Genomic DNA, 27,073 nt, shown 5'->3' with positions numbered 1-27,073 from the left:
AAAGCTCCACAGCCGTCTCAGCAGACGAGCATGGCATCCAGTGACCAGTATGCAAGGTGGCTGGGGCAGCCTCACTGCCATCTCCATTAACCTCGGCAGAGCAGTCAGTCTCCATCTGTCATGCTGGGTTGGGCCCTGGGCTTCTCTGCAGCTCTGAGCTGCCCTTCAGCACCATGATTTTGGTTCGTGTGTGTGTTTGAGACAGAGTTTTTCTACATATCTCTGGCTGTCCTGGAACTCACTATGTAGGCCAAGTTGCCCGCAAACTCACAAAAATCTATGAGCTCTAGGCCACCTCTGTCCTGTGCTGATAGAGGACCTCTGATGCTGAGGTGGGCAGAGGAAGTGGCTGTGGACTTTCACAGGGGCTACACCAAGCTAGGCATGTAGGGTCACTGTTAGGATTCAGACTGGATAAGGTGACTAGAACCCATGACTGGAGTCAAGCTCTGTCCCGTGAGAGCTCTCATGCAGTTCACAGAGCCCTTAGGTACACGGGCTCAGGTGCTAGAGAGCAAGGAGAAGCAGGAGCCTGTGAGGCAGACGCCTGCTTTTCCTCCTGGTTTTGAGTGAGGAGGGGGTAAACACGGTGCCAGGCTAGCAAAGCTTAAGAACATCAGTGTTTGCTCCTGACTTAGGAAGAATATGGCTCATGTGTCCCGCAAGATGGTTTCCTTGCCCAGACCTGTACCGGGAAAATGCCGCCTTACAGGGTGGGCTGACCCATGGGGCACTCAGGTAGGGAGATCAGAGGCTGTGCTCTTCAGGCCAGCCCCTCCCCTGTGTCCCTGGTCTGCCTGCTTGCTGTGTGCTGAGGGGACGGTGAGGGTGGGCAGAAGCTCACAGGGACTGATGTGTGCACCCTGAAATGCGATCTCTTTCCCATCATCAGAAAATCAGGGGTGGGGGTGTGTTGCAGCCCTGCTCTAGATTAGCAAGTGGGGGTGCCTTGAGGGTGCATCTACATGGGTACTGGGAGGGGGTGGGGACTCTGGAGCCTGTGACAACAGCCTTCATGGAGCGCTACAGACTTGATTTTAAGTAGATGGGTCAGGGGTCCCAACAGGGGTTCCTGTTGTCTTCTGTCCTGGGAAAGTAGAAGAGCCGCCAGCACCCGTGGGTCCAGAGACAGCGCTTAATACTGACTGATGATGCATGCTACGTCTGGGATTGGGCACAGGCCTGTGATTGCTCTGAGTGGCATGTGATTCCTACCTGTATTTATATACTCAGGATGTAGTTCATCTCGGGGGACTTGTGGGGAATGGATAGTTTGTGTCCTTCCAAGCATGTGGAATGAACAGGGACAGAGCTGTGGGGCTCTTTGGAGGCCAGGGCTGGAGCAGGTCAGTTGTAGACAGAGCAGGGACACAGGCAAATGGCTCTTCTAGATGCCCAGCAGGGGTCATCAGAACCCCTGTCACTAGGAACTTGGTGCTGTGCCCAGCTGTGCCCAGGCAGTGGCTGCCTCGACCTAAGAGAGCTGTGCCTCTTTTCCTATGCCTACCTCTGCCAAGTGGGTACAGCAGTGCCAACAGCCAACAGCCAGGCTGTGGAACTCCCTTTCTGTGAATGTGGATACAGTTTGGGAACTGTATGCAGGAGAGTAGATGCGAGGCTTTAGCAAGGGGCAGAAGGCCCAGGCTCTAGCCCTGGTTCCACAGTCTACCCAGAAAAATGAGGGCTGCCAGTGGCCTTAGAGTTGGGGGCCTGTGACTGTTGCATGCTCTGTAAATGAATGTGACCAAGCTCAAGGGCCCACAGCCAGGAGCCAGTCTGTTTTGCAGCTTATTTGAGACCAGACTGACTTGGGGACACAGAGAGCTAGTGTCCTCATCTCTGGGTATCTCTTCATCAGAACATAGCAGTCTCAAGCTTTTCCTCCACAGAGCAATTGGCCCTGAATTTGAAAAACCCAAAGCCATCTGTCCACCCTTCCACCCCACCCCCTGGGTGAGTGGCTCTGTGAACAGTGGCCTCTGGCCAGTAGCTGTGCTGGGACAGTGCCTCCTTGCTAGCCCTCCCCTCCCCGTAAGCCCTGTATTTTTAGTAGGTAACTTTGTGGAAGTAGGTGACCCGGCACCTTCAGAGAGGCACCAAGCGCATTAAGACTGTTGGTCTAACTGGACAGGAGGGGGTGGTGACAGAAGGGATGGCCTCTGCCAAGGTCACTCTTCCTGTCCAATCTGCCCCCTTCTGTGGCGGTGCTGCCTGTCCTCAGTCATTGTTGTCCAGAGGGCTGCATGTTTCTTTCAGGATGACGTTGTTTCTACTCTGCCCTCTAGAGTCTTCCCCTCGTCGACTACAAGCTCTATGTTGAGGTCCTATCCCTGCACCACAGAGCACCACAGAGCAGGCACTGTGACTGAAGGCCCCTGGCCTTCCTATCTCCTTCTCTGATTTGAAGATTATATCAATGATCTTACTTTAATAGAATACAGTAGCCTTTCTCTGCATTGGCTCCTGAGCACAGAATGTCACTGCTCTCAGCTTCAGACTTGCTTGCTCATCATCTTTGTGTCTGAATTCTCAGTGTCCTTTCCTGTCCCCTGAGTACTTGTGGGAGGCTCCTCTGCTTCCCAGCTGTGTCACAGGTGACCAGGCACCCCAGGCAGGGCCCTTTCGGCCCTGTTGGCTGGTCCCATGTAAACTATTGCTCTGTTCAGGGTGGAGTGATGCTACAGAAGGCCTAGGTCTGCCCTGAGGCTCTGTGCCATGCTGAGACATGGGGCCCCATCTTCTTGCTTGTTGACTCATAGCTTAGGAGGAAATCGGCCTATGTAAAAGTGTCTCCCTCACCGGGTGGTGGGGCACATGCTGTTAATACCAGCACTTGGGAGGCAGGTGAATCTCTGTGAGTTTGAGGCCAGCCTGGTCCACAAAGCTAGTTCCAGGACAGCTAGGGCTGTTACACAGAGAAACCCTGTCTCAAAAAAGCAAAACAAAACAAAAGTCTCCCTCATCTTGCCTTTGGAACCTTTTATTTTGGAACCTAAGAAATTTCTCCAGAAGCACCAGTTACCACCCAGCTTCCAGAGGTGAGAGCCAGCAGTCTGACAGGCCCGGCCTGGACCCTGTTGGGTCTGTTCACGTAAGGAGCTGGGCCCCTTTAGAAATTACACTTTTGTAAATATATTTAAAAAATAGTCCCTCCGCCCGGCGGCGGTGGCGCACGCCTTTAATCCCAGCACTCAGGAGGCAGAGGCAGGCGGATCTCTGTGAGTTCGAGACCAGCCTGGTCTACAAGAGCTAGTTCCAGGACAGGCTCCAAAGCCACAGAGAAACCCTGTCTCGAAAAACCAAAAAAAAAAAAAAAAAAAATAGTCCCTCCTTGGCCAAGGTGGGCTATCCTGCTCTTGGCTTCCCCCTGCTCTGAAAAGCCAGAGTCAGCAGGTGAATGCAGGTATCGGTGCTGGCTGACTGGGGACCCGTCTTCTGTCAGATCTCTTGTCCTGCAGGTGAGAAGGTGGGTGGCAGCATGGGGACTGTGATGCTTTTGAAGGTGAGCACGGGTGGGTGGGGAGGCAGACAAGGACAGTTCTGGCTTTGGTACAGCTTTCCCTGGCTTGTCTCTGTTTGACTCTGCCAAGGTGGCGCAATGAAGCTTTGATTTTCCAGCCAGGTAGTGTGGTACTTAGGTGTTGTAGTAATCCCAGCATGTAGGAATCTAGGCAAAAGAGCCCAATGTATGCTGATTATATAGACTCAAAAAAAGGAAAGATGGGCAAGGTTTCCTATGTGTTGGGCAAGGTGGACACCTTCTAGATAGCTAAGTGCTCCTTCCTGTACACTCCGCTCTGCCCTGTGGTGTCGTGCTCCTGCCTTGGCCAGCAGCTCTGTCATGATATGTCTCCTTGTGCCATCAGGAAGAGCAGTACCCACTCTGCCAGGACATGTGAGCAGTACAGGCAGTGACTCTCAGAGGTGCCATGAGCCTGTCTCCAGGGACAAGCTGGTGACAGGTAGTGCCATTTGAGTGCTTAGCACAGGAACCTTGATGTGCAGAGGCGGCCCTGTGTAGGGGTGGGGGCGGAAGTTGGTGCCTGTATGGGCATCACTCCTCCCCCAGAGCCACCAGCAGTGCTTAGAGTTGAGACGTACATGGTGCTTGTGTCCAGAAGCCACGCCACACAGCTCTAACCTTGTTTTGAGTTAGGGAGACTCCCTTTGAGATACTCCAGAAACAGGGTGGGCAGTCCCCTGGTGACTGAGGGGGGCGCTTCCTGGCATAGAAGACTCTTCCCTTTTCCAGAGGTTATGCTGCTCCCGTGGCAAGATACACAACTTGGAGGTTACAGAAATTCAGTGGTAATGTAGGCTTGGGTGCATGGAATGAAGCAGGCCACTTCCTTTGGGTTGTTGCAAGGTCAGAACTCTTTTGTCTGAAAGAATCACTTATTTTTGAGTTCCCCTCTAGGGCCAGTTTGGTATCAGATGTCCCAGGAGGGTCAGCCACACATAGCATGATGTCCCCATGCTACAGCCAACACATTACAGGGAAGGGAAGCTGGACTGGGACCAGGCAGGCTGGTTCATCCACCCTTCACAGATACAGTCCAGGGTGTCTCTCATCTCCTTTGTGCCTGCCTTTAAAAATGCCTTGGGGTGATTACAAGCTGCCCAGATGGCACCTGGAGAGAATGTTTCCAAATATGTCCAGCACCCTGGAGACAGGGCCCCAGACTCCTGGGCTCATACCATGGCCTGTTTACTCTTTGTTTGGTCTACATAGTAACTCCATTCCCCACGTGTCCCCATGTTGTTAGAAGGGCGTTTTACCAGCTGCGTCCCTGAGATCCCTAGCTGCTTTGCTCCTAGATTCTCTGCCATCACTGCAGCATGGAGCCTCACCACGGGTGGGATTCTGTCTTTATTCGGCATGCGCTTGCTCAGGTAAAGATGGGCAGGGCAGATTGGACTGAGAAGCGGGACAGCAGTCACTTTCTACAGGCGTCTGTCCAGTGAATGGGTCCCTACAGAGCCTGGCTGAGGGTGGGACACAAGCCCTCCACCCTACGGGCAGATGAGGCCTGGGATGAAGCTCCACCCAGCGCCAGCAGCAACTCTGGCTCCTTCCGGGAACTGCAGGAAACCACTGCCAGTCCAGAGACAGAGCTGGAGGGATGGGCGTGGTGAGAACCAGGGAAGCGTGGGCGGGGCAGGTGAGCACTGTGGTCCTGATGCCTCCCTGGCCTCCTGACTTGTAGCAAACTTGGTAAGCTGGTGAAAGGGTGACCTGGACTCATTAACCGAGTAAGCAGAGCAAGGTGCCGGGTTGCCTGGACATGGTGTTTCCCCAGCTCTCAGAGCCGAGCATGGAGAGGGGCACTGTTGTCCTGGCATCCTGCTGTAGTTAAGCTGCGGTGCTTTCTTCAGACTTAGAGCACCAGGAGGACAGGATGTCTGAGGAGGCCAAAGCATGTCATCTCTTTACAAGTGTCTGAGCTATGGGAGAGGCATCAGGACAGTGCTGTCAGTCACTGTGGTTGTCACACTGCCACACAGCTCCACCACGTCTCCAGTCCACCTGAAGCTTAGAACCACGGTCCTCAGCAGCTCTACCCTGTGCCTATGGGTAAGAGTATGCAGAATGTCTTCTCCACCTGACTTTTCTTGACATAATGCTCTTTATTTCATCCACACTGATGCAGATGTTAAGACTTGTTTTATGTGTTTTATGACTGGATAATATTACATTATGTGCTGCACTAATTTTGCTGCCCATTCATCCACTGATGGATAAGATAGCTCTGGTTTCTTAACTTCCATAGTGTTGTACCATAACGGCTATACCGATATGCAATGGCCCCTCCTTTCCACGCCCTCGCCAACACTTGTCCTGATGACAGCTACTGTAGGTTTTGATTGGCACCATGCCACTGAATACTGCTCACAGCGTCTCTTGGCCATCAGCATGTTGTCTTTAGAAAAAAAAAAAAAACCTGTTCCCTGTGGCTTGGTCGTGAAGTGAGCCCCTTGTTGGACACTGGTCTCTGTACAGACACTTGTCCTGTTGCTGTGACGAAAGCCATGTAAGGACAGAAGCATTTGCTTGGGTTCATAGTTGGGAGGCACAGCCCATCTTGGCAGGGAAGACATGGTGCCGGAGTGTGAGGAGGCAGCTGGCCACAGTGCTCCCAGGTCAGGAGCAGAGGGATCAGTGCTGGTGCTCAGCTCCCTGTTTCCTGCTTCCTTAGTCTGGGGTCCTAGCCCACTTTAGGGTCAGTCTTTCTGCCTTGATTACCCTAATTTATATAATCCCTAAGGGGCATGTCCAGAGGCTAACCTAGTCTTTCTTAATCCTCATCCTTCCTACCCCTGTCTGTCTGTCTGTCTGTGTCTATATCTCTACCCCATTGTGTGTGTGTGTGTGTGTGTGTGTGTGTGTGTGTGTGTGTAAGAGGAAGCAGGTGCTTTTGCGTCTGAGGTTTTCACCTTCCACCTCGTTTGAGGCAGAGTAGCTGTTGTTCATTGCTGTATACTCCAGGCTAACTGACACACTTCTGGGAGACTCCTGTCTTCACCCCCCCTCCCAGAAGAAACACTTGGGTTACAGCCTCCAGCAACCACGTCTAGCCTTATGTGGGTTCTTGGGATTTGAACTCAGGTCCCCATAAAGCAAGTGTTTTACGCATTGTGCCACCTCCTAGCCCTACTCTCCCAGGCAGCCTAGGGGCTTGTCTTTTTGGTGACTGCAGATCCTGTCAAACTGACAGTCAGTATTAAGCATCACAGGATTGTACAACTGTTTGACTGTCAGGCATCCCCAAATCTGTGGCCACCTCCTCACGCTGTTTCTGTGTTCTTTGCTCTGCAGAAACGTTAGTCCTTTCTGTCTGCTTTTGCTTATACCATGTGTTCTTTTGAGTCTTGACCTAGCGCTACACAGAGAAAGGTTTAGCCACAGTGTTGGTGTCCCCGTGAAAGCTAGCTACTTTGGCCTTTGTCATGTCCAGCAAATGCTAGGTGCTATTTTTTTAAACCATTCCTCCCAGTGTCTTTACAGCCTAGCCCTGAGTAGAGAGGAGGGCAAGACCAGGTCCCCAGAGCCCCAGGGTAATAGATAAGCACAGCACCAAGAGTTGAGCTGGAAAGCCCACAGATGGAGCATTTCTCATGGCTGAGGGGCTGGAGAGCATCATAGGCCTGCAGTGGCAAGGGCGCCTGTACCTGCTGGGAGGAGCTGGCACTGGCTGTGGGAAGAGCCGTTACCCTTGGGTGTTCACACTTATCATTTTGTCTGTGCCATGGGGCACAGGTGAGCCAGCCTTGAGTAGACCCAAAGCCTGATAGGAGGCTGAGTGCTTACACTCCACCAGAAGAAATGGACATGCAGGAATACTTTGGCCAAGCTTTGGCCGCACACAGGAGGTCTCCATCCCGAGGGCCATCCCAAGGACAGGTCTGATGCACTGGAAAGGGATTGAGGCAGAGGACTAGGGGGTGAGGTGATGGAGTCATGGAATCTCTGCGGGTTCCCTGAGTGGTATGCATTACCAAGACCAGTTTAGCATGTCACATCTGTGCAGGCAGCAAAGAGGACCCTGTAGACAGGAGACTGGCTTACTTTCTCTATTTATTTCTTTATTTATAGCAGGTATTTATTTACTGTGGCCATGGTACAAATGTGGAAGTCAGAGGATAACTTTCAGGAGTTGCTTCTCTCCGTCATGGGGGTTCTGGGAATTGAACTCAGGTTGTCAGGCTTGGTGTCTTAACCTGCCGAACCATCTTCCTAGTCCTGGTCCAATTTGAAAAGTTCTAGTCTTGTCGGGCATGGTTGTGTGCACATTTTAATTCCAGCAATGAGGAAGGCAGATCTCTGAGTATTTTGAGGCCAGCATGGTCTACATAGTGAGTTGTTTCAGGACATCCATTTCTTCAGGTTCTGGGGATGTGAGGCAGAAACAGCACTGCAAGGAAGCACCTCTAGGAATCAGGGGCTTCATCAAAGCCTTGTCAGTCCTGATGTGAGCTGTGTCTTCCTTAAGGGCGAATCACAGCAGGCCATGGGTTGCCTGCTATCTGTCCCTAAGTGCCTCCTCCAAGGGCAATCTTTGGGTTGTTTAGGAGTAAATGCTCTGTTTACATGCTGTGTTTGCTTTAAGAGAAGGGGGCTCCTCTCCCAAATCCAAGGACAGTGAGTGCTCAGGTGTGGACCCTGTTGACTTGTGCTTCTCCCAGTGGTGTCTGTAGGTGACCCCCATCCTTTGAGCCAAGAGGCCCACTGGACAGGATGGTGGCGCTTCAGCTGGAAAAGCAGCTTCTGCTGTAAAATGGATGTTGAGGGTACGTCTGACCTCGGGCATATGTCTCACCGCAGGCTGGCCCCTTGTTGCTGACATGTCTCCTGCTTTGGCAATCCCACCATGATACAGACATGGGAGTATCTTTCTGTACCCTGCCACTGGAGCAGATGCCCTGTTAGATTCTGGGCATCTATGAACTACCTTGAAGACCACCCCCAGCTCAGAGCAGTCCTGGTTCCTGCAGAGCTGGACCCCTGGCCTCGTGGGTGATACGATGCTCAGCCGGGTCTTGTTGAAAGCAAGTGTGAGGTCAGTGTCACACAATCAGCTGTCACTTCTGCCTTGAATTCGTGCAAAAGTGACCCCGTGAGGCTGTGTAAACATGTCAGTCTGCAGAAGGGATGAGGTCCTCCCAGTGGGAGCTACACAGGTGGTACTCTTGCTACTGCCAGGTGGAAAAGCCTGTCGCCACCTGCCCTCCCCCTGCTAACAGGATTGAGTGAGCCCTTCCTTCATTACACAGTGTCCCTGTCTCACCAGAGAAGGGTTCTGTACCACTGTTCTTGGGAAGTTCCTGAGGCAAGGAGAAGGGATTCCTGCATTTTCAAATGTTCTGTTTTCTCCAGATGTCTACTCCAGTTCTATAAATAGTCATGAGGGATTCGGGTAAGGAGGGCACCTGACATTGATCTTCCAGGTGGCTGATTGTGCTTGTCGTTATAGATCACTCTGCGGTCAAGGTGACAAATGTCTGTTACCTAGCATCCGCTAAGGGCCAGTAAGAGACACAGGGACTTTTAGTGGGGTGGTGCTGGTCCCTGCAGTTGTCAGCCACCTGAGCACTTGTGTTGGGGAGAATGCCACCAGACTCCAGGACAACACATCACTACAGCTCTTTCACCAGGGTGGCCCTGAGAAAGCTGAATGTGATACCCCAGCCTGAGCGGGGGCTCTGACCACAGCCTCTCGGGGCTCAGTGCTCAGAGTGGGTGCCGATGTCTTAGCAGCAGGTGACTTATGTACAAGGCCAAGACAAGCCAAGGCCTGCAGCTAGGCAGTGAGCACCTGAGAGGGGATTGTGGGAGCTCTGAGCAAGCACTGCCCTAAGGAGCAGAGTCCGCTATCCTCATACAGGTGAGCTACTGAGCCATCTGTGAGGGATGGGCCCCGGAGTGATTCTCTGGCCCCCTGGGTCACTTTTTTCTTACTAGTTCAGCATCTTTCGGTTCAGCTTTACACTCTTTTCTTGGATCCAGAAATCTTGGTCTGGAAGCCACAGAGCACAGGACACTGAGTATTGCAATGTCCAAACAGTGTGCCCAGGCTGTGGGCACAGGGCACTGAGATCGCAGCTTCCATACAGTGTGCCCAGGCTGTGGGCTGATGTATTTTACAGTGCGTCAGACACAGGAAGCCAAAGGACTGTGTCTGGTGCACAGAATTGAGGATTCTGGGACTTGACCAGCCTCCTGTTTGGACCTGGAACCTTTGGCCACTGGGTAAGGAACCTATAGTGTTCAGCCTGGGGCCAGTGCTGGTCAGGGCCCAGTGACCTACACCATTCTTACATTGGCTCCTGGTAAAAGCCGCTTATTGGATTAGTGTGTGCCCAACAGTAGAGCCTGCAGCAGTAGCCCAGAAAAGAGGCTGCCCTGTCTCTGGCTGTGAGGGTGCCCCCCCCACAGTTGTCACCGTGCCTTCCTGATGCGAACAGTATAGGCGCAGTCACCAGCTCTTTCCTTGGCTTGCGCCCTAATCTGCCAGAGACCTGCGCTCACAGCCAGGCTTCTCCTCACCACCTCTGAGAAGTTCACGAGACAGAGGGTAGCGATGTTGACCAGCTCCTCAACCTGCCTCTTCTCTGGGGTCTGCGTCGCACTGCTGGCTATGGCCCTGGCCTATTACTTCTACTGGTGAGGGAGATCTGGCGTAGGCCCTGTGAGTGTGGGCATTGTGGTCTGAGTGGCGCAGGTGTGTGATGGACTGTAGACTGGGAGGGTACAGGTGTGGGCACTGTGGTCTGAGTGGCACAGGTGTGTGATGGACTGTAGACTGGGAGGGTACAGGTGTGGGCACTGTGGTCTGAGTGGCACAGGTGTGTGATGGACTGTAGACTGGGAGGGTACAGGTGTGGGCACTGTGGTCTGAGTGGCGCAGGTGTGTGATGGACTGTAGACTGGGAGGGTACAGGTATGGGCACTGTGGTCTGAGTGGCACAGGTGTGTGATGGACTGTAGACTGGGAGGGTACAGGTGTGGGCACTGTGGTCTGAGTGGCGCAGGTGTGTGATGGACTGTAGACTGGGAGGGTACAGGTGTGGGCACTGTGGTCCGAGTGACACAGGTGTGTGATGGACTGTAGACTGGGAGGGTACAGGTGTGGGCACTGTGGTCCGAGTGACGCAGGTGTGTGATGGACTGTAGACTGGGAGGGTACAGGTGTGGGCACTGTGGTCCGAGTGGCGCAGGTGTGTGATGGACTGTAGACTGGGAGGGTACAGGTGTGGGCACTGTGGTCTGAGTGGCGCAGGTGTGTGATCGACTGTAGACTGGGAGGGTACAGGTGTGGGCACTGTGGTCTGAGTGGCGCAGGTGTGTGATGGCTGTAGACTGGGAGGTACAGGTGTGGGTTATGTGGGTGTGGACAATGTCGGGCATGAGTGTTGACACTGCGGTTCCGGATGGTACAGAGTGCACAACGCAGGTGTGAGCATTGTGTGCAGGTGGTGCAGGTGTCGGTGGAACAGTGGGACTCTGGGTGGCTGCTTTTGTCTCTGCTCTCCTAACTCAGGATCTGCTCTACCCCTTGGTATAGAAACTGAGCCTGTGTTGCATGCTGTACCCAGAGTTGAGAAGAGCCTGAGTCTGGCAGTCCCTTAGCTCCAGGGTGGCCTTGGCTGGTTCCCTCATAGAGAAGGCTGTGGGTGCCTGTGTGGACAGACCTGACTCCTGCATGCCAGGGGAGCAGTGGATTGTGGGTTTGAGTGTTAAGACTCTTTCTTCAAGCTTATTCGCCACACTGCCTTTCTGGCAGCTCTCAAGCCATACTGTGTGACAGCAGGAGGTCCCAACTCTAGGTGTTCCTAGCCACTCAGTGTATCAGCCAGAAATATCTCTCCCCTCCCCACAAGATGCTATTGATCATACTTGTATGGCTAGCACCAGGTAAGCTTGGGGTGCATTAGTAAGAAAATATCTCTACCCTCTCAGGGGAAGAACTGGTCCTCAGCTTGGCATGCCCCTGTCCCCAGCCTTGTCGGTGGCAGGCCAGCATGGCAGTCCATTTCATCTTCTGGATTGTAGTCTTGCTTAGCTTTCGACTCTCTCTCTCCCTCATCAGACAGTCCCGGACCATCCTCTCTTTCTGCCTGTTGCTTTGCCTTTCTATACTCAGTGGTCCCCCACTCTCCTCTGCTCTCCATCAGCCGACATTGGGTCATTCAATTATTGCTCAGCAGTCCTAGACTGAGCCTCTCAGCCTGTGGCTCTTACTCCAGGGGAAGGACTGTTGTCCCTACCCAGCATAGAGAGGCAGATGAGGCTATTGAACCTATGGGAAAACCCCTACATTGCCGGCCTGGCATGAGGTGGTACGGCCCAGCTGTAGTTGGTGACGTCAGGCAGAAAGCTCACAGGTCGGAACACTGAGTTGTACTTAGAGTAAGGAGGCCACGAGAGCAGAGCCTTCCTGTGTGAGCCCGTGTGTGGCTGGCACTGTCCCACCCACCAGCTTCCTGTGGTTGGGGAATACAGCCCTGCATGAGGCTGGGCCCTGTAGAGCAATGAGGCGGAAAGGCTGCTGAGAGTGTGGGCAGTCTGGGCTGGGCATCTCTGCTGCTGTGCCTTGCTTTCCGGCACGCTCCTCTCCTGCCCTGCTCCACAAGCCCTGCCTCTCTCATGTGCCAAGTGTGAACATGAGCTGGCCACACAGCCGGCCCTGACGTTTCACCCACTTGGCAGGATGGCTATTTTTGTACTCTGGGACATAGCTGAGTGGTCACTGTGCTATCCCAAACTCGTGCCAGCTGAGTCCTGTTGCCCTGCTGTGGGAAGAGGCTGCTGACTCCCCCAGCCATCTGAAATCCAGAGCCCAGGGAGAGAAGGAAAGGGGAAGTGCCGGTAAGGAGCCAGGGAGGCCCAAGTCCCTGCCTGGGCTGAGAGGGAGAAGGTTCCCCTGCTGGAGGTCCTGCTTCCTGCTGGGAAGGGATGGGCAGGACAGACTCAGAGTGGCTGAGAGGGCACCAACCCTGCTGACCTAGATTTCCTGGCCACTCTCTGAGCAGAAAGAGCCTTGTTGCCCCAAATATAGAAAGCCAGGCTCATCTCTCAACTACAAGAAAGTCATACCAGTTCCCAGGCAGCCAACCAAGCTGGGTGGCCTGATAGGACACCTCGACCTTGGGGACCTTGGCCTTGGCCAATGTAGGGTGGAGTTACAAGGATAAGTTATAGAACAAAACTTGGATTTGGTGCAAAGTTTGAGGGCAGGAGAGAGAAGAGACACATAAGAAGATAAATGTTGGAGGACGTGGAGTTAGGAACATTTAGGTATGAATTTACGTATTTTTCTCATTGATGAGTTCTTCAGATTAGGCCTTCCTCCTGAAGGGTCCACCTGCTTCTACTGAGATCTGAACCAGGCCTCTCCCAGGGTCAGAAGGCCTGTTCCCTTCTACCAGTTAGCCCTTGTAGCCCACTCTTGTAGCAGTATTTGGTACTTTAAAGATAAATGAGGAGGGGTGTTAAGGTGGCAGGTGCTGGGAGTGGCCACCATGGCAGTACTGGGTGAAGGGGACAGCCTAGAGGTGGGAATGTAGCACACAGTCGTGCTGGGGCTCTGTGACAGCCATAGGCCACTGCATGTGCTTATAGTAACTGCAGCCTCACACAGAGAACTGTGTCCCTGCATTGCTTAGGAATGGCCTTTGTTATTCTGTTCGTGTTACTCTTAGATACAACTGGCTGGATGAGCATTTTAGGAACATTCTCACCTAAACGCATCTACTGAGATTTTTCTGAGTTTATATTCAGCCACGGAGCTGAATATTTGACTGATGAGTAGATGACCCCAGTGCATGAGAGAAAGTGGGACTCTTTTCAGACTCCCATGGTCACCGTTGAGGCCAGGCTTCTTGGTAGCTGCAGGTCCCGGGTGCTAACACTCCACTGCTGTGTGCTGTGTGGAGGCCGAGGTGGTTGTTCTGAGACCAGCTTAGTTTGTTGCGTTTGAATCTCTACCTTCCTGAAAATCTAGTTTAAATGTGTGGAGTATGGTGCCAATTTATGCAGATGTGGCAATGCCCTTGTGCTTGACTAATGCCTGTTGGAGGCCTTCAGAGAGCTCAGGAGAGCTGCGTGCAGGACAGTGTTCCTGTGGCATCTGGAGAGTCTGGGGTGGGGCGGGACATTGTGGAGAAAAGCAATAGAGAAGGTGCATGAAGGCACGGACACCGTCGGGTCACCCTCCACCCGGCTGAGCTTCTCCTCCTCTCCTCTTGGCAGACATTACCTCTCATCTGATTCTTTCAGTTGGCAGTCCTGGGACCTCAGACTTCTGACAGGCTGAGGAAAGGCTGCACATTTACGGGGGCTGGGCTTGGCCGAGGGAAGGAACAACGAGCTCTCCCCATGCCTGGGAAAAGCTAGAATTCAGCTCCACCAGTTTTTGTCATTGTGAGTGCAGCTTGTGTAGTAAAGTGTATGACTAAGAATGGTCACTGTGATGGTTACTATACAAGAAGTACACACCCACTTCTCTAATCGCAATCTGTCATTATCCCGTGCAGTGTGTGTGAGATGACCGACGTGTCGTGTGTGAGTGTGGAGTATACTTGTGGCCATTTTGCATTGCATGGCTGTTCACACATGTGCTATATGTGAGTGTACATACGTGCATGTGTAGTGCACCTGTGTGTCATATGCATGTACGATTACTGCTCAGTTGTATGCTGTCAGTTTGTGTGCTTGTGTGTGTAAGTGTCCTACATTATGTACATGCATGCTTTGGAGCGTGGTGTTCTGCCCTGGCCTAGGGTGGTGTCCTGTCCTAGTGTAAGAAATACAGCCACGCCTGTGAGCCCAGAGGCCTGTCACAGGCCCATTGTGTAGTCATCAGACCTGGGAGCTTTGTGCCTCCCTCTGCTTCCCTTCCCACCATCGCCACTGCTCGGGCCATCCGAAACACCCTGGAGGCCTCAAAGATTCTGGAGCTGGGGACTTGGGGTAAGTGAGAGACCTAGGGCTCTTTACTTCCTTTTTTGCTTGGTGGCACTCTGTCATTAGAGTTGTGTCTACTGCCCAACTGTCCACTTCCCTCCCAAGTGCTCATTCACTGCCTTGTCTTCCTGTCTCATTCTATAGAAAACAACCCAGGGGCCATTAGGACTCAGCCTTAATCACCCATCTCGTACTAAAAGCATTCAAGGGGCATTTTCACTTCCCTCTTGTCCCCCTGACTCCTTCAAGGTGTTTGTTCAGAGGGCCTTCAGTCCATGCCGATGTCTTGTGAGTGGCTCCGTAGCCCCTGTGCAGTGGCCAAAGAGTCCACACATAGTCTGCCTGCCCTCTTCTTGCTGGGATGGCATACCTGCAGCTCCAGTAGTGATGCTTTCTTTTTCTCTGGTCCAAAAGTATCTCAGCTGGCTTCCCTGGCAAAGCCATGGCTCAGTAGGCCTGGAGCAGGATGAGCGTGGGATGGACTTTAATTTTCTGAGACTTCAGGCTTCTGCTCTGAGGAGTCCTCTGCAGAGTAGTTCTTTCAGGAAACTGTAGTTGATTTTTTAAAAACTCTTTTGGCTCTTTGGGGGATCTGCCACCCAGCTCCCAAATAAATACACATAGAGTCTTATTCTTTCTTATGATTTCCTGGCCTTCACTTGTCTTGTTTCTAACCAGCTTTTCTCTCTCTCTCTCTCTCTCTCTCTCTCTCTCTCTCTCTCTCTCTCTCTCTCTCTCTCTCTCTCTCTTTCTCTCTCTCTCTCTCTCTCTTAAAGATTTTTTTAATTTAATGTATATGGTGCTCTATGCCAGAAGAGGGCATCAGATCCCATTATAGATGGCTGTGAGCCACCATGTGGTTGCTGGGAATTGAACTCAGGACCTCTGGAAGAGCAGTCAGTGCTCATAACTTCTGAACCATCTCACCAGCTACCTAGCTAGCTTTTCTTAAATTATCTAGTCTACCTCTTACCTCTGGGCTTTTACCTTTCTATATACCTTTCTTTACTTCCTCCTCCATGGCTTGCTGTGTAACTGGGTGGCTGACTCCTGGAGTCCTCCTCTTCTCCTTTTCTTGTTCCTTGATCTTCTCTTCCCAGATTTTTTCCCTCCATCTGCCAGCCATGCCTATCCCTTCTCCTGCCTTGCTATTGGCTGTTCAGTGTTTATTAGACCAATCAGGTATTTTAGACAGGCAAAGCAACACAGCTTCACAGTGTTAAACAAATGCAACAAAAAAGAATGCAACACGTCTTTGCATCATTAAACAAATGTTCCACAGCATAAACAAATGTAACACATCTTAAAATAATATTACCCAACAGGAAACCTAATCAACATGACTTATAAGACAGGGAAGTCTAACTGATGTTTGTCATAGTATGCTTATAGCAGACCGGAGTCACACATTTAGCTGCTATGGGACCATTGTCTGTATGCTGTATGCTTTACTTGTGTGAACGGTAGATTCAGAGTTACGATGGTCCAGGGTGACAGCTAGAGACTTGTGTGTGTCCTTGCCTCCTGAGTGGGCAGCTGCTGGTATGACCTCAGGGTGTGCAACAGTGCTGGCAGATTTTGGCTTGTCGCCCTCAGAAACCTCATCATTGGCCATGTTTCTGCACACACATCATTTCACAACCCCAAACTGCTGCTGTGCCCTCATGTCCCTTCCTAGCTCAGAGGGGAAGAGAAGCTAAGAGTGGTGTCTACCATCTTTCCTGGGACAGCAAAAATTCACCTGGAGACCGACAATCTCCCTCCCTCCCTCCCCCCTCCCTCCCTCCCCCCTCCCTCTCTCTCTCTTCCCCTCCCTCCCTCCCTTTCTCTCTCTCCCCCTCCCTCTCTTCCTCCCTCCCCCCCTTTCCACTAGCTAGAACTGGATCATATGTCCTCCAGGGCCCCTGTTCCAGGAGGAGAGGAATGCAGCCTTGTGGTTTGGTATCGGGCTGGGGCTCTGTTCTCGGGGTCCAGGATATATGCTGCTGTACTGGCTACACTCTGTCCCCAGCTGCCAGGTGCTATCAGGAATTGGAGGGCTGCTGTGTGACACTTAATTGTACCTTTTAATCCATTAGTCAAGAAAATGTAATGCTACAAGATCCCCATGAACTCAGCCATGGTTTAAAGGTGATTTTCGTTACTTTTTAAACTTGTCTAAATCCTGGAGAAACATAAGTTCACTGGAGCCTGGAAGGCCAGTGTGAGATGCTGCGTGAGAGCCCTGACATGGCCTGTGGCTGTGCTGTATGTAGCTCAAGACACTGAGGTACAGGCCATGGCTGTGGGTTGCCCACTCAGTACAAAAGGGATGGGATTGCACCTTGTTCCTGAAGCCGCAACCTGAGAGTCTGTTCTTGGTCTGTGTCTGTGTGTGATGTGGCCAGGCTGAGCTACTGGTGACAGGCTTTGTAGCTGTGGCACCTGTATGTTTAGTCTCTTGGATCTCTTTCCTGGTTGCTTCCTATGAACTGTGGATTCAGTTTGTTCCGAGGCGGCAGGAGCTTTGTCTATTGTAATTAGGCTGCAGTCGTGTTTATAAGCAGCTTATGTGTTGAAATAGCTTATGGTGCGCCTAAGCAATCTAAGACCACACCCATTCCACCGTGGTTATGTGGGTCAGCAGCTTCATCTGGGCTTATCTGGGGGCTCTGGTCACCCTGGAATGGTTCCTCCTCACTGACAGTTACCCCAAGATTGTGGTCTGGTGACCTGGGCTGGGTGGGGCTTATCATCCAGTAGACAGACCCAAGCATCCCCATTTAATGGCCAATGGTCGACAGCAGGCTACCAGGTCTCTGAAGGCTATCCTGGGGTTATAAACGCCATTGCTACTCAGGCGGCCTATCTAGGTCCTGGGCCAGGGGTCAGTCCACATCTGAGGAGCAGCAGTGTGGACTGACTCAGAGCATGCTCAGAGAGGCCCCTGCAGCCTGCTGTGTGCGGCCTCACTCAGTTGGATTTTCTGTTGCTCAATGCATTTTACCTGCACGGTCCTATGTCCCATGTGGGTGCATTGTTCACAGCTATGTCCTGTAGGCTGGTCACATGAGGGGCTGGCTTGTCTTCATCTGCCTGATGAAAGCCTGTACTTACTATAAAGGAAACCTCTGGCTCTGAGGGTTCTAGCTCCCTCCTTCCTGCCTGCCCTAAAGGCAACATGGCCACAAGGTCATGCTTGGGAGACAGCAGAGCTGCTGGAGCTTGGCTTTGGTAGAGTTCCTAGTAACCAATGCATGACACTAACCATGTTGAGCAAAGCTACCAGGACCCAGAGCTTCCAGAAGCATACAATGCCCCTGCCATCTTGGATTCTGTGCTGTACTCCCTCTGCTCAACACCCTGTCCTCTTGCTGAGTGAGCAAGTGGTGCCGATGGCAGTCCTCCTTCACCACAGGTGGGCATGTTTTTCTCCAGAAGCTGGGCAGCCAGGCAAGGACTCACACTCTGTCTCCCATCATGCTGAGAGCCCGGATGGTCTGATGGTGAACTCACCCAAGGATTGAAGTTTGTCCCTTGGGCTGTGTTTATTTCCTATCCATTTTCTGGTCAAACACCCTGAAGAATAGAGATTCCTTGTGGTGAGGTACAGGCCTGCCCCGGCGACACTCCAAAACTTCACAGTGCAGCCCTCTTGGTCAGCTGCCACCAGCACTCAGTCGGTCTGTCCCATGTCCCTTCCAGCTCCACACTAGTGCTTGTACAGTCTGTGGCCATGACGCCACTGCTGCACCTGTTGTTAGGAAGGTGGGCGTGGGAGAGCTCTCAGGGCTGCTGCCCTGTGCATGCTCCGCTTTTCCATACCTATTCGGCCACTCAGAAGGGTGGGGCTTTATATTTTTGTCCTTGGCTGTTATGAGCAGTGAGTGTTACACCTGAATTAAGACAGTTTGAGGTTCTCTCCTGTCTCTGCTGCCACATGTCCCCATTTGTGGGGACATTTATTTATCCCCATTACTCATTTCTCTTAGTAATTCTCTAGCATCTGCGGATTCTGGACCAGCTGAGTTCATCCCATACAAAACAAGATGGGGAGGGTATACAGGGAATGCCCTTGGCCCAGCCATTCACAGAGTCCGCCATCCTGCTGCACATAGGCCTGGCTTGGGGATGGGCAGTGGTGATGGAAAATGGATGTGAATGAATGGGACAAGAGGGAGGGAGGAAGGGTGAGAGCTGTGTCGGTCCTGTTAACTGGAATTTGATCGCTGAACTCACGTGCAAATGTCTTATCTTGTGACTGAGTCTCCTCTCCGGAGCATCACAAGTAGCCCATTTTGCATGTTTTAATGTCTTTCCTCTGCCAACCCTTCTGCTGAGTGCCAGCCTTGCTCTCCGAAAGACTTTTACCCCTCAGCCGGGCAGTGTGTGTCTGGGATCTCTGGAGAGACAGTGCTCTGACAGAGAAGAGGGCATTCTGGGAAGTGGTCCTTAGGGAAGCAGGACTAAGGGACCAAGGATGATGAAGAGGCTCCCAGAGAATGGGAAGATGAGAATTGACTATGACTAGGAAGTTGACTGTGGGAAGGGACCTGCAGGGTTCCCAGATCTCAGGTCAGGGAGCCAAGAAGCGTGTGTATTTGGGAGAGGCATGAATGTACAGATCTTGGGCTGTGCCATGGGATTTAGGGCTCAGAACTCTGGAGATACATCCCGTAGTTTGGTTCAGTTGCTGGCAGAGCTGGTGCCTTCATTCTTCTCCACCGTGCACATGGGCGATCAATTCAGAATCAACAGCCTTTGTCACTTTGTGAGCCCCTGTCTCTCAGTACCATCACATTCTGAGGTCCTAGGAGCTTACCACTGGGAGTGACTCAGTTCATTTCTAGTGAGGAGGCAGTCAGGGCAGATGATCAGAGAAGGCCCTCCTTGTGTGTAGTGGGCTAGTTTCTGTGTTCTGCTGAGCCCTGAGCCCCAGATATCTCAGGCAAAGATCAAGGGCTCCTTCAGGTTGCAGTTAACTAACTAACTTCTTGGTGACTGGAGAGTCTGGTTCAGGGACATCCTTTTAGGGACAGCATCTCTGTGGTTTCTGCTTCCCAGCTGTGATAGATTCAAGGGTTTGAGTAAGATCCCTACAAGGTGCCGGTGCTACTGTTTGGTGCGGTGAACCCTATAATCAGCACAGCCTACTGAGCCACAGGCTCCCTCCTCCACAAATGGCAAGCAGTCCCCCTGTTCCTTGGAAACCAAGGCTGGCTTGCTCTTACCTGCCACCATCCTCTGGCCTAGCAAGGTGCTACATCCGGAGCCTGTTCAAGTGCCTTGATGAAACTCTGGAAGCCACTGTGTTGCCCTCAGGGACAAGGTATTCCAATACCAGGCTGGCTTTGGGAGCATACTAGACCCATCATCTAATGAGGGTCATTGAAAAAGCCCAGGAAACCACCCTGTGAGCTGTAGGGACCACATTGTCCTCCAGCTGTTGGACATTTAGGCTCTGGAAACCATGTCTAAGCCTCTAGTCACATCCAATCTTCAAAGTCACACCAGTGTCCAGAGATCATAACAGGTACCAGATGCCAGGGCAGGAATCATGGAATCAAGAGGGACATGGGAGAAAGGTTGTGTGTCTGATAGTGCCATCCTACTGCAGGATCATGGGGCAGACTCACAGATGACATATCTCATGGTCATAGTCAGCCCACTCACAGGCAGCCCTTGTAGAAGTTATAGGGATTAGCTGACACCATGCTCTTATGCCAAGGATATCTAGTGGCATCGCTTCCCTGGTGGTAGAGCCTTAACTGTCTCCTGTTGTAGGCAGAGGCTGCTCGTTTGTTTCCCGGCTGCCCAGACCCAAATAATCACACAGAAACTATATTAATTGCTCTCTGCTTCTAGACTCCTACAGTAGAGCAGGAAGCCACCACTGTGCAGCACAGGGATGGTTGCTAGAGCAGGTTGCTCCAAGAAAGCCATCCTTACAGCCTGGAGCACAAACAAGTGTGGCTCCTTCACCCTGGTCCCCAGCAGCTCGACAGCCTCGGTTCATCGAGTGAAGGACAGCTGAGAACTTAGAAGTAGACGCTGGAATTGCTGTTGCATGCTGGCAGGGCCAGGCTCAGCAGTGTGGTGCCAAGCCATCTGGGCCCAAATTCTGCCATTCTACACCTTGGAAAAGAACAAAAGTCAAGCTGTCAGAGTAGAGATGGGCACAACCAGGGTCTGGGTGGGACCAGCCTAAATGACTCATTCTGTGTAGTGGTGGTGACTGCCTGGCCATTGAAACTTGCCACCCAAAATTGAGTGCGTTGTGACTGTGTGTAAGACCTCACTGAAGTTCATTATGAAAAAATCATGGTCTGTTTCTGGGGCCCTGACTGTGGGGTTGGAGGTGTGACACGGGCCTGTGCATCTCCTTGGAAAGCCACAAAACCAATGGGCGAGACATGACATGAGCATGGGATGGTGAGGGCTGTCCCTTTCCTGGGACTGTTGGCTCAGAGCTGTCACAGCGAGGCTAGTGCCAGGGGATGACTGTGGAGACTCTGACTCCTCATATCTTGAGGTCTCTACAGATCCATCCTGTACTGTGTGGGAGGGAGCTGTAATGTTGCACATGGCCTGAGGCTCTGCCTGTGAGGAAACTGCCCTTGGGATGTGAGCTTAGATTTAAGCCTCAAAATCCACAATAAAATCTCTTCCTGCTGGTCCCCAAGTGACCCTGAACAGGCCATTCAGTATTCCTGTTGTTGGTCACTCACCTGCTCTACACAGTCCTAACAGCCAGTATTCCTGTTGTTGGTCACTCACCTGCTCTACACAGTCCTAACAGCATCTGCTCTGGGATTTCATGACCGTTGACAAGTTGTGGTGAGAAATGCTTGTTCTGGGCCCCGGAGCACAGTGTGTCTGAGAGTTGTTCTTGTTGTCCCTGTTCTGGTTTTGCCCTTTCAGGCAATGCAATTATCTTCTACTTCTGCTTTAACTCATTTCTCCAGAACCAGGTGCTTAGCCAAGTGGTTTGGGATGTTCTTACAGACACAGTTAAGCTGCTGCAGGCTTTGGTCACCTGGAGATCTGGCTGGAGCTGAGGCTCCTGACACAGCACGAGGTCCAGTTTCTATCACAAGAGAGAGACCTGCTGTGTACATGTCCTTAGGGCCTGGTAGCTGGCCATCCTGCTAACAGTCCAGCCTCAGAAAGCCATCGTATGTGTGTGTGGTGGTAGTGTGTGATGTGTGAGATGCACATAGACATGATGTTAGTTCCTCAGCTTTCCAGAGGGGCCTCTCTCTGAGCCAGGCACAGGGCAGCTCCTCCCCAGGGCCCTGAATGAGGACCGTGCTTTCCAGGCCACAGCCTATGCTGAGTCCCTACATCCACTGACCCTTGGTTGCGCCCTGTGCTTGCAGGACGGCTGTTCTCAGTGAAGGACCGTGCGCCCGCCCCTGAGCAGCGACCATGGGCCTGCTTGCCTACCTGAAGACCCAGTTCGTGGTGCACCTGCTCATTGGCTTCGTCTTTGTGGTGAGTGGGTTGGTTATCAACTTCACCCAGCTGTGCACACTGGCCCTCTGGCCCATCAGCAAGCAGCTATACCGCCGCATCAACTGCCGCCTGGCCTACTCGCTCTGGAGCCGTAAGTGTCTCCGCCCACAGGCATTGTGCAAAGGTTCTTCTCCAGTGGGAAAGGAAAGTGTCTCCTGCCAGGGTTCTCGAGGGACAGTAAGGACAGGGCCACACCTGACTCTCCATCCCAGAATAGAGCTAGGTGAAGTTCAATCCTCCCTGAGGTCACACCCTCCCAGGAGCCCTGTGAACAGGTGTCCAGAGTAGCCTTACTAGTCCCAACCACACGATATTTCCATAGCAGGCCATATGACTTGTCAAGCACATGGTATTTCCATAGCGGGCTGTGTCACTAGACTTTCATAGGGTACATCATAGCCCTCTGGGTGCTTGCAAACCAGCAAAAGCAAGGAGAAAGTAGGTGTGGTGAGCTGAGAACCAGCCTCCTCTCCAGCACAGTGTCGCATGGCCCTCTGCCTGCTCACATCACAGTGCACAGGAAAAAGCAAGAGCGCCCTTAGTCACGGGTGTTTGCGTGTTGCCACACACTGTCTGTCAGAATGCACTAGTGCATGAGAGCGCATTTCTATGAGAAACCTGGAGAGACAGCCACTTACTCACAGCCTGTGCACCGGGAGTGGCACTGACCTGGGTGTGGCTACCTGCAGTTTACAGGATGCCAGGTTGACTCAGTTGCTCTGCAGAGTAAGAATACAGCTTTGAGAGTCCTGTAGATGTGCACTCCCCACGGCATCTTCGCCTTGTCTTGTTCATATGGACCCAAAGCTAACCAGGTAGTCTTGTCGAGGCTAGGGCTGACCATATCTCTCCACAGGGGGCCCACACGGACACTGAGAAAATGAGTGGTCTTTCTGTACCAGAGAACCTTCTTCCAAATGCATTTTTAAGTTAAAAAAAAATCAGATACACAAATAAGTATTCAGTGTGCTACTGCTTATGCCTGGCTGTCACAGCAGGGACATGGACAGCAGGGACAGAGGTAGGAAGGGACTGCAGTGCCCAGAGGGGTATAGGATGGCGCCTATTGTGTGTCACGGCCACTGCAGAGGGCACGTGCCATCTCACAGGGAAGTGTGTCTTCAGGCTCTGCACACTCAATGACAACAGTCTGCCCGAGTCCCCTCCTCAGTTTGACTCAAAAGGTGACAACTGTTTCACAAAGGGTGAACTAGAAATCCCACATCCACAGCATAATGCTATTGTGCTTGTGTGACCGGGTGACAAGGCCACACAAATGTTTACAGAGAAACATTAAATCATAGCCTCCCGCATCTAGTAGCACTCTGAAGCCAGAACAGCATGGGTCCCGCTGAGACTCCCCGACTGCAGCCCCTGGGAAGGGCAGAGAAGCCAGTTCTCAGGGCCCTGACCTGGTGACTGAAAATCACGTCCTATGGGGACTCTCTGGGTGCTGGTGCCTCAGAGCTTCAATCTGTGTTGTGACTGGGTGGTACCCTGTGCTGGGCTGCAGGGTGATGACTGTCACCACTGTCTAGTGGCAGAGCCACCACTGTGTGTGTTCTTGTGTGGACACGTGTGGCTCTCAGGCATATGCATGGATGCCCATCTGGCCATGTGCTGGAAAACATTAAGGACCCTACCTCTGCCGTGTTCTAAAGCACCTATGCCATTTGGCATCCCTCTGGGACTACATGAGAGTTCCCATGCCCCCGAGGCCTCACCCTGCTTGTGGGTTCCATGCTTGAGGCTCCATCCCCAGTGGACAGTTCTTTGCAGAGGACTCTGGGATTCTCTCATAGAGCAGTGGCCAGAGTCAGAAGTGTGGATCTGCCATCCTTCGGGTGGCAGTTTTATCCTGGTCCACGCTCCTCAGATGCCTGGTTCCCGTGGTGTGATTCCCACTGGAGACCATGGGGTGCACGTGGGACGCCTGCCTGCCATCTTGTACTTCCCACCAGAACTCATTTATGTCCAGATTCTTTCCTGAGCAAACACATGCAAAGTTCTTACCATGGAACCGTCTGGCCCTGACCTTCTTATGAAAGTGAACATGTGTTTTCCGTAAACCTTCCAGAGGGGACAGGCAATACCACGATCCCGGTCCATCCTGAATTTGCCACTGGCCTATGAGTTGCAGGCAGGGGAGGCCCAGTTCTGTGTTCTGGTGGCCTTTGTCGTTCTTGTGGAGATGCTGGGACAGCTACTGAGTACACTCCACACTCCTGTCCACGTACCCTTTGGGGGTCCTACAGCCTCCGGGGCAGCAGTAGATCTCATTTGAGCTTTTCCTTAGGCCTGGGGTGGGCAAGACTGAACATGAACCACAACTTACACCAGCGAAAGGTGTAGGCAAAAGATTCAACATGTCCACTTTATCATCACTTTCCAGCCGCTAATTCCACGGCCTGCAGGTGTTCTCCTTGCCTGTCAGCGAGGACACAGCCCCTCTCCTTCCGCATGAGCACGCTAGTGCCACGGTGGCTGTGCACTGAGGCAGTGAGGTCCGTTTAGGTCTGCCAGGCCCTGCTTCCTCTGTCTGCCACCACCCAGCTCCCGTTAGACTACACAGCTGTGATTTGGGGAAGCTTAGAAGCAGGAGCCCTGGGAGCTCAGCTCTAGGAGGAAGCTCCCCTGCAGATGAAAATGGGAGTGGCTCTAAGACTGCACTCCCAGAGCCTGCGGAGACCTAAGGGGGGCGCTGGGCAGGCTCTGGCAGTGCTGACCCCGCCCTCCCGCAGAGCTGGTCATGCTCCTGGAGTGGTGGTCCTGCACGGAGTGCACTCTCTTCACCGACCAGGCCACCGTGGACCGCTTTGGGAAGGAGCACGCAGTTGTCATCCTTAACCACAACTTCGAGATCGACTTCCTTTGTGGGTGGACCATGTGCGAGCGGTTTGGCGTGCTGGGGGTGAGCGATGGGGTCAGGGAAGGGCTGGGTGAACGATGGGGTCTGGGGGTGACTCCCAGGGCGTTCAGGGAGGGTCTTGATGAGTAATGGTGAAGTAGGGCCCTAGGAGGAAACCTCTGGGAGCTGAAGCCCCCAGGACTGTAGAGGCTTGTCCCTTGGAGGTTTCTTGACTTGCCCCCTTAATAGTGAGATAGGGGTGTGTGTCTTCCCCGTGTGGCACCTTCTTCTGTTTCCTGCCTATTCTTGGGACTAGCTGTGACTTCATTTCTTGTCAGCACCTTTCACCTTCCAGAGGATTCCACTCAAGACCAAATGAATAATTGCAGTTAGCTGAGTGGCCTCCGATGAATTTAAACGACATGAAGAGGGCCAGGGATTTCAGTGCAGCCAAAGCCCCTAACTCATGGCAGGAAAATGGAGGTCAGAAAAGGGACCTGGAACTGAGGTGTTATCCTCCATATCCTGGTGCACCTGCCCTCCTCCCAAAATTTGACTCTTGAACAGTTTCTGAGGCCCTTCCCCGAGTGTGCTTGAGCTCTGCTGATCCATAAGCCAGGGTCCCCTTTATGGCAAATGCTTTGAACCAGGAAAAGCAAAGCCTGAGCCCCTGGGGTGGCTGTCAGGGTTTCTGGCCAGGCCCTCCCCACCTCTGACAGATGCCACTGGCCTCCCTGCGCCCTGCAGAGCTCCAAGGTGCTGGCTAAGAGGGAGCTGCTGTGCGTGCCTCTCATCGGCTGGACGTGGTACTTTCTGGAGATCGTATTCTGCAAAAGGAAGTGGGAGGAAGACCGGGACATTGTCAAAGAGGGGCTGAAGCGCTTGGCGGACTACCCAGAATGCATGTGGGTGAGTGTGCTGCATGTACCATGAGATGGCAGTGGCTGAGGGGGGCAATTCAATCCTCCTGTGTGTATGCCACGGCCCAAGTCATACATTGTAGGATCTCTGGTTGGAGAAATGGCTCATTTGGTTAAGTGTTTGCCACACAAGAATAAGAAACTGAGTCTGAGCCTCAGCACCCAAATAGAAAAGCCAGGCTGTGGTGCGCATGCGAATAATCCCAGCGTTGGGGAGGTGGAGACAAGTGACCCCCAAGACTCACTGGCCAGCCAATCTAACACACACATCTGTGCATACATGTGTCCACAAGACCATCTCACCTGACCTTTCAGACTTGGTGCCTTCCCTGGGACATAGTTTCATCGGTTCCCTCTGCTACAAGCCCAGCTTTGGCACACACCCTCCTAGGGTGCAGGGAGGTGGGAGAGCCATAACAAATCTCATCTTCTTTCTTGTCTACTCTTGGAAACCTGGCCTCTTAGTTCACATTTCTGTCTTCTGTTAAAGGCTGCTGCTCAGAGACACCTTCAGGTTTCTCTTCTTCTGGAGAGTTCTTTCAGGAAAAGCATTCTGTATGCATTCATTTGTGTGACGGGAGTGCAGATTGCAGCCCTAGAATAAAATGCCACTTCAATGACACCACATGCTTGTCGCTGGATGATTCTGTGCTTCAGTTTCTCTGTGCACCCAGCAGCCCGTGCTATGCTGCTGTGGCATGTGAGACCCAGAATGTTAGGGGCCTTGCCTGGCAGGGCTCTGGTTCCTTCCCTGCTGGCCTGGAATAACCCTCTTGCCTCTCCCTACCCTGCGTTCATTCTGTACCTAGTTTCTCCTCTACTGCGAAGGAACGCGCTTCACAGAGACCAAGCACCGCATCAGCATGGAGGTGGCTGCCTCCAAGGGGCTGCCGCCACTCAAGTACCATCTGTTGCCCCGGACCAAGGGTTTTACCACTGCAGTCCAGTGCCTCCGGGGGACAGGTAGGAGATGGGGACCCATGGTGAGAAACTGGAGTCTGCCACTACCTTCTAGGCTACTGTTATGCAGCAAGAAGTTAAATGGAGCCGGGGATATTGCTCAGTTGCTCAGAAGGCAGAATACATGAGGTCCTATGTCCTTGAACCCCATAAACCCGGATATTATGGCATAGGCCTGTACTCAGGAGATGAAATCAGGGTTGGAAGATCACTTTCGACTGTATAAATTTGAGGTCATCCTCAGCAACATAGTTTGAGGCCAGCCTGGGCTACGTAAGCCTTTGTCTTAAAAAGAGAAGAAAAGAAAAGCTTTTAAAAGTATATAAACTATAAAGTGTAAGATATCCGCAAAGCCTAGGGAGGATGAGGAAGTGGGATTGACATGTT

The 27,073-nt window shown here is 52.4% G+C and overlaps 1 protein-coding gene across 4 annotated transcripts in view; it reads left to right on the top strand.

Annotated features, from left to right (window-relative positions):
* Agpat3 (1-acylglycerol-3-phosphate O-acyltransferase 3) overlaps positions 1 to 27,073 on the top strand; it is a 71,744-nt gene that overhangs the window by 33,484 nt on the left and 11,187 nt on the right. For 3 of the 4 annotated variants that reach the window (XM_038341785.2, XM_038341784.2, XM_038341783.2), the window contains exons 3-6: positions 21,823 to 22,049; positions 24,700 to 24,869; positions 25,554 to 25,715; positions 26,536 to 26,689. In XM_038341785.2, the coding sequence (XP_038197713.1) occupies positions 21,872 to 22,049; positions 24,700 to 24,869; positions 25,554 to 25,715; positions 26,536 to 26,689 (664 nt within the window). In that variant the 5' untranslated portion in view covers positions 21,823 to 21,871. Of the gene's footprint in view, positions 1 to 12,258; positions 12,368 to 21,822; positions 22,050 to 24,699; positions 24,870 to 25,553; positions 25,716 to 26,535; positions 26,690 to 27,073 lie in introns of those variants that run through there. The other variant, XM_038341786.2, reaches the window with a different exon arrangement.

The sequence above is a fragment of the Arvicola amphibius genome, chromosome 9 (assembly GCF_903992535.2).
Source record: "Arvicola amphibius chromosome 9, mArvAmp1.2, whole genome shotgun sequence".
Classification (NCBI taxonomy): Eukaryota; Metazoa; Chordata; class Mammalia; order Rodentia; family Cricetidae; genus Arvicola; species Arvicola amphibius.
The sequence above is the reverse complement of the archived record's forward strand: the minus strand, read 5'-3'. Positions and strand labels throughout refer to the sequence as shown.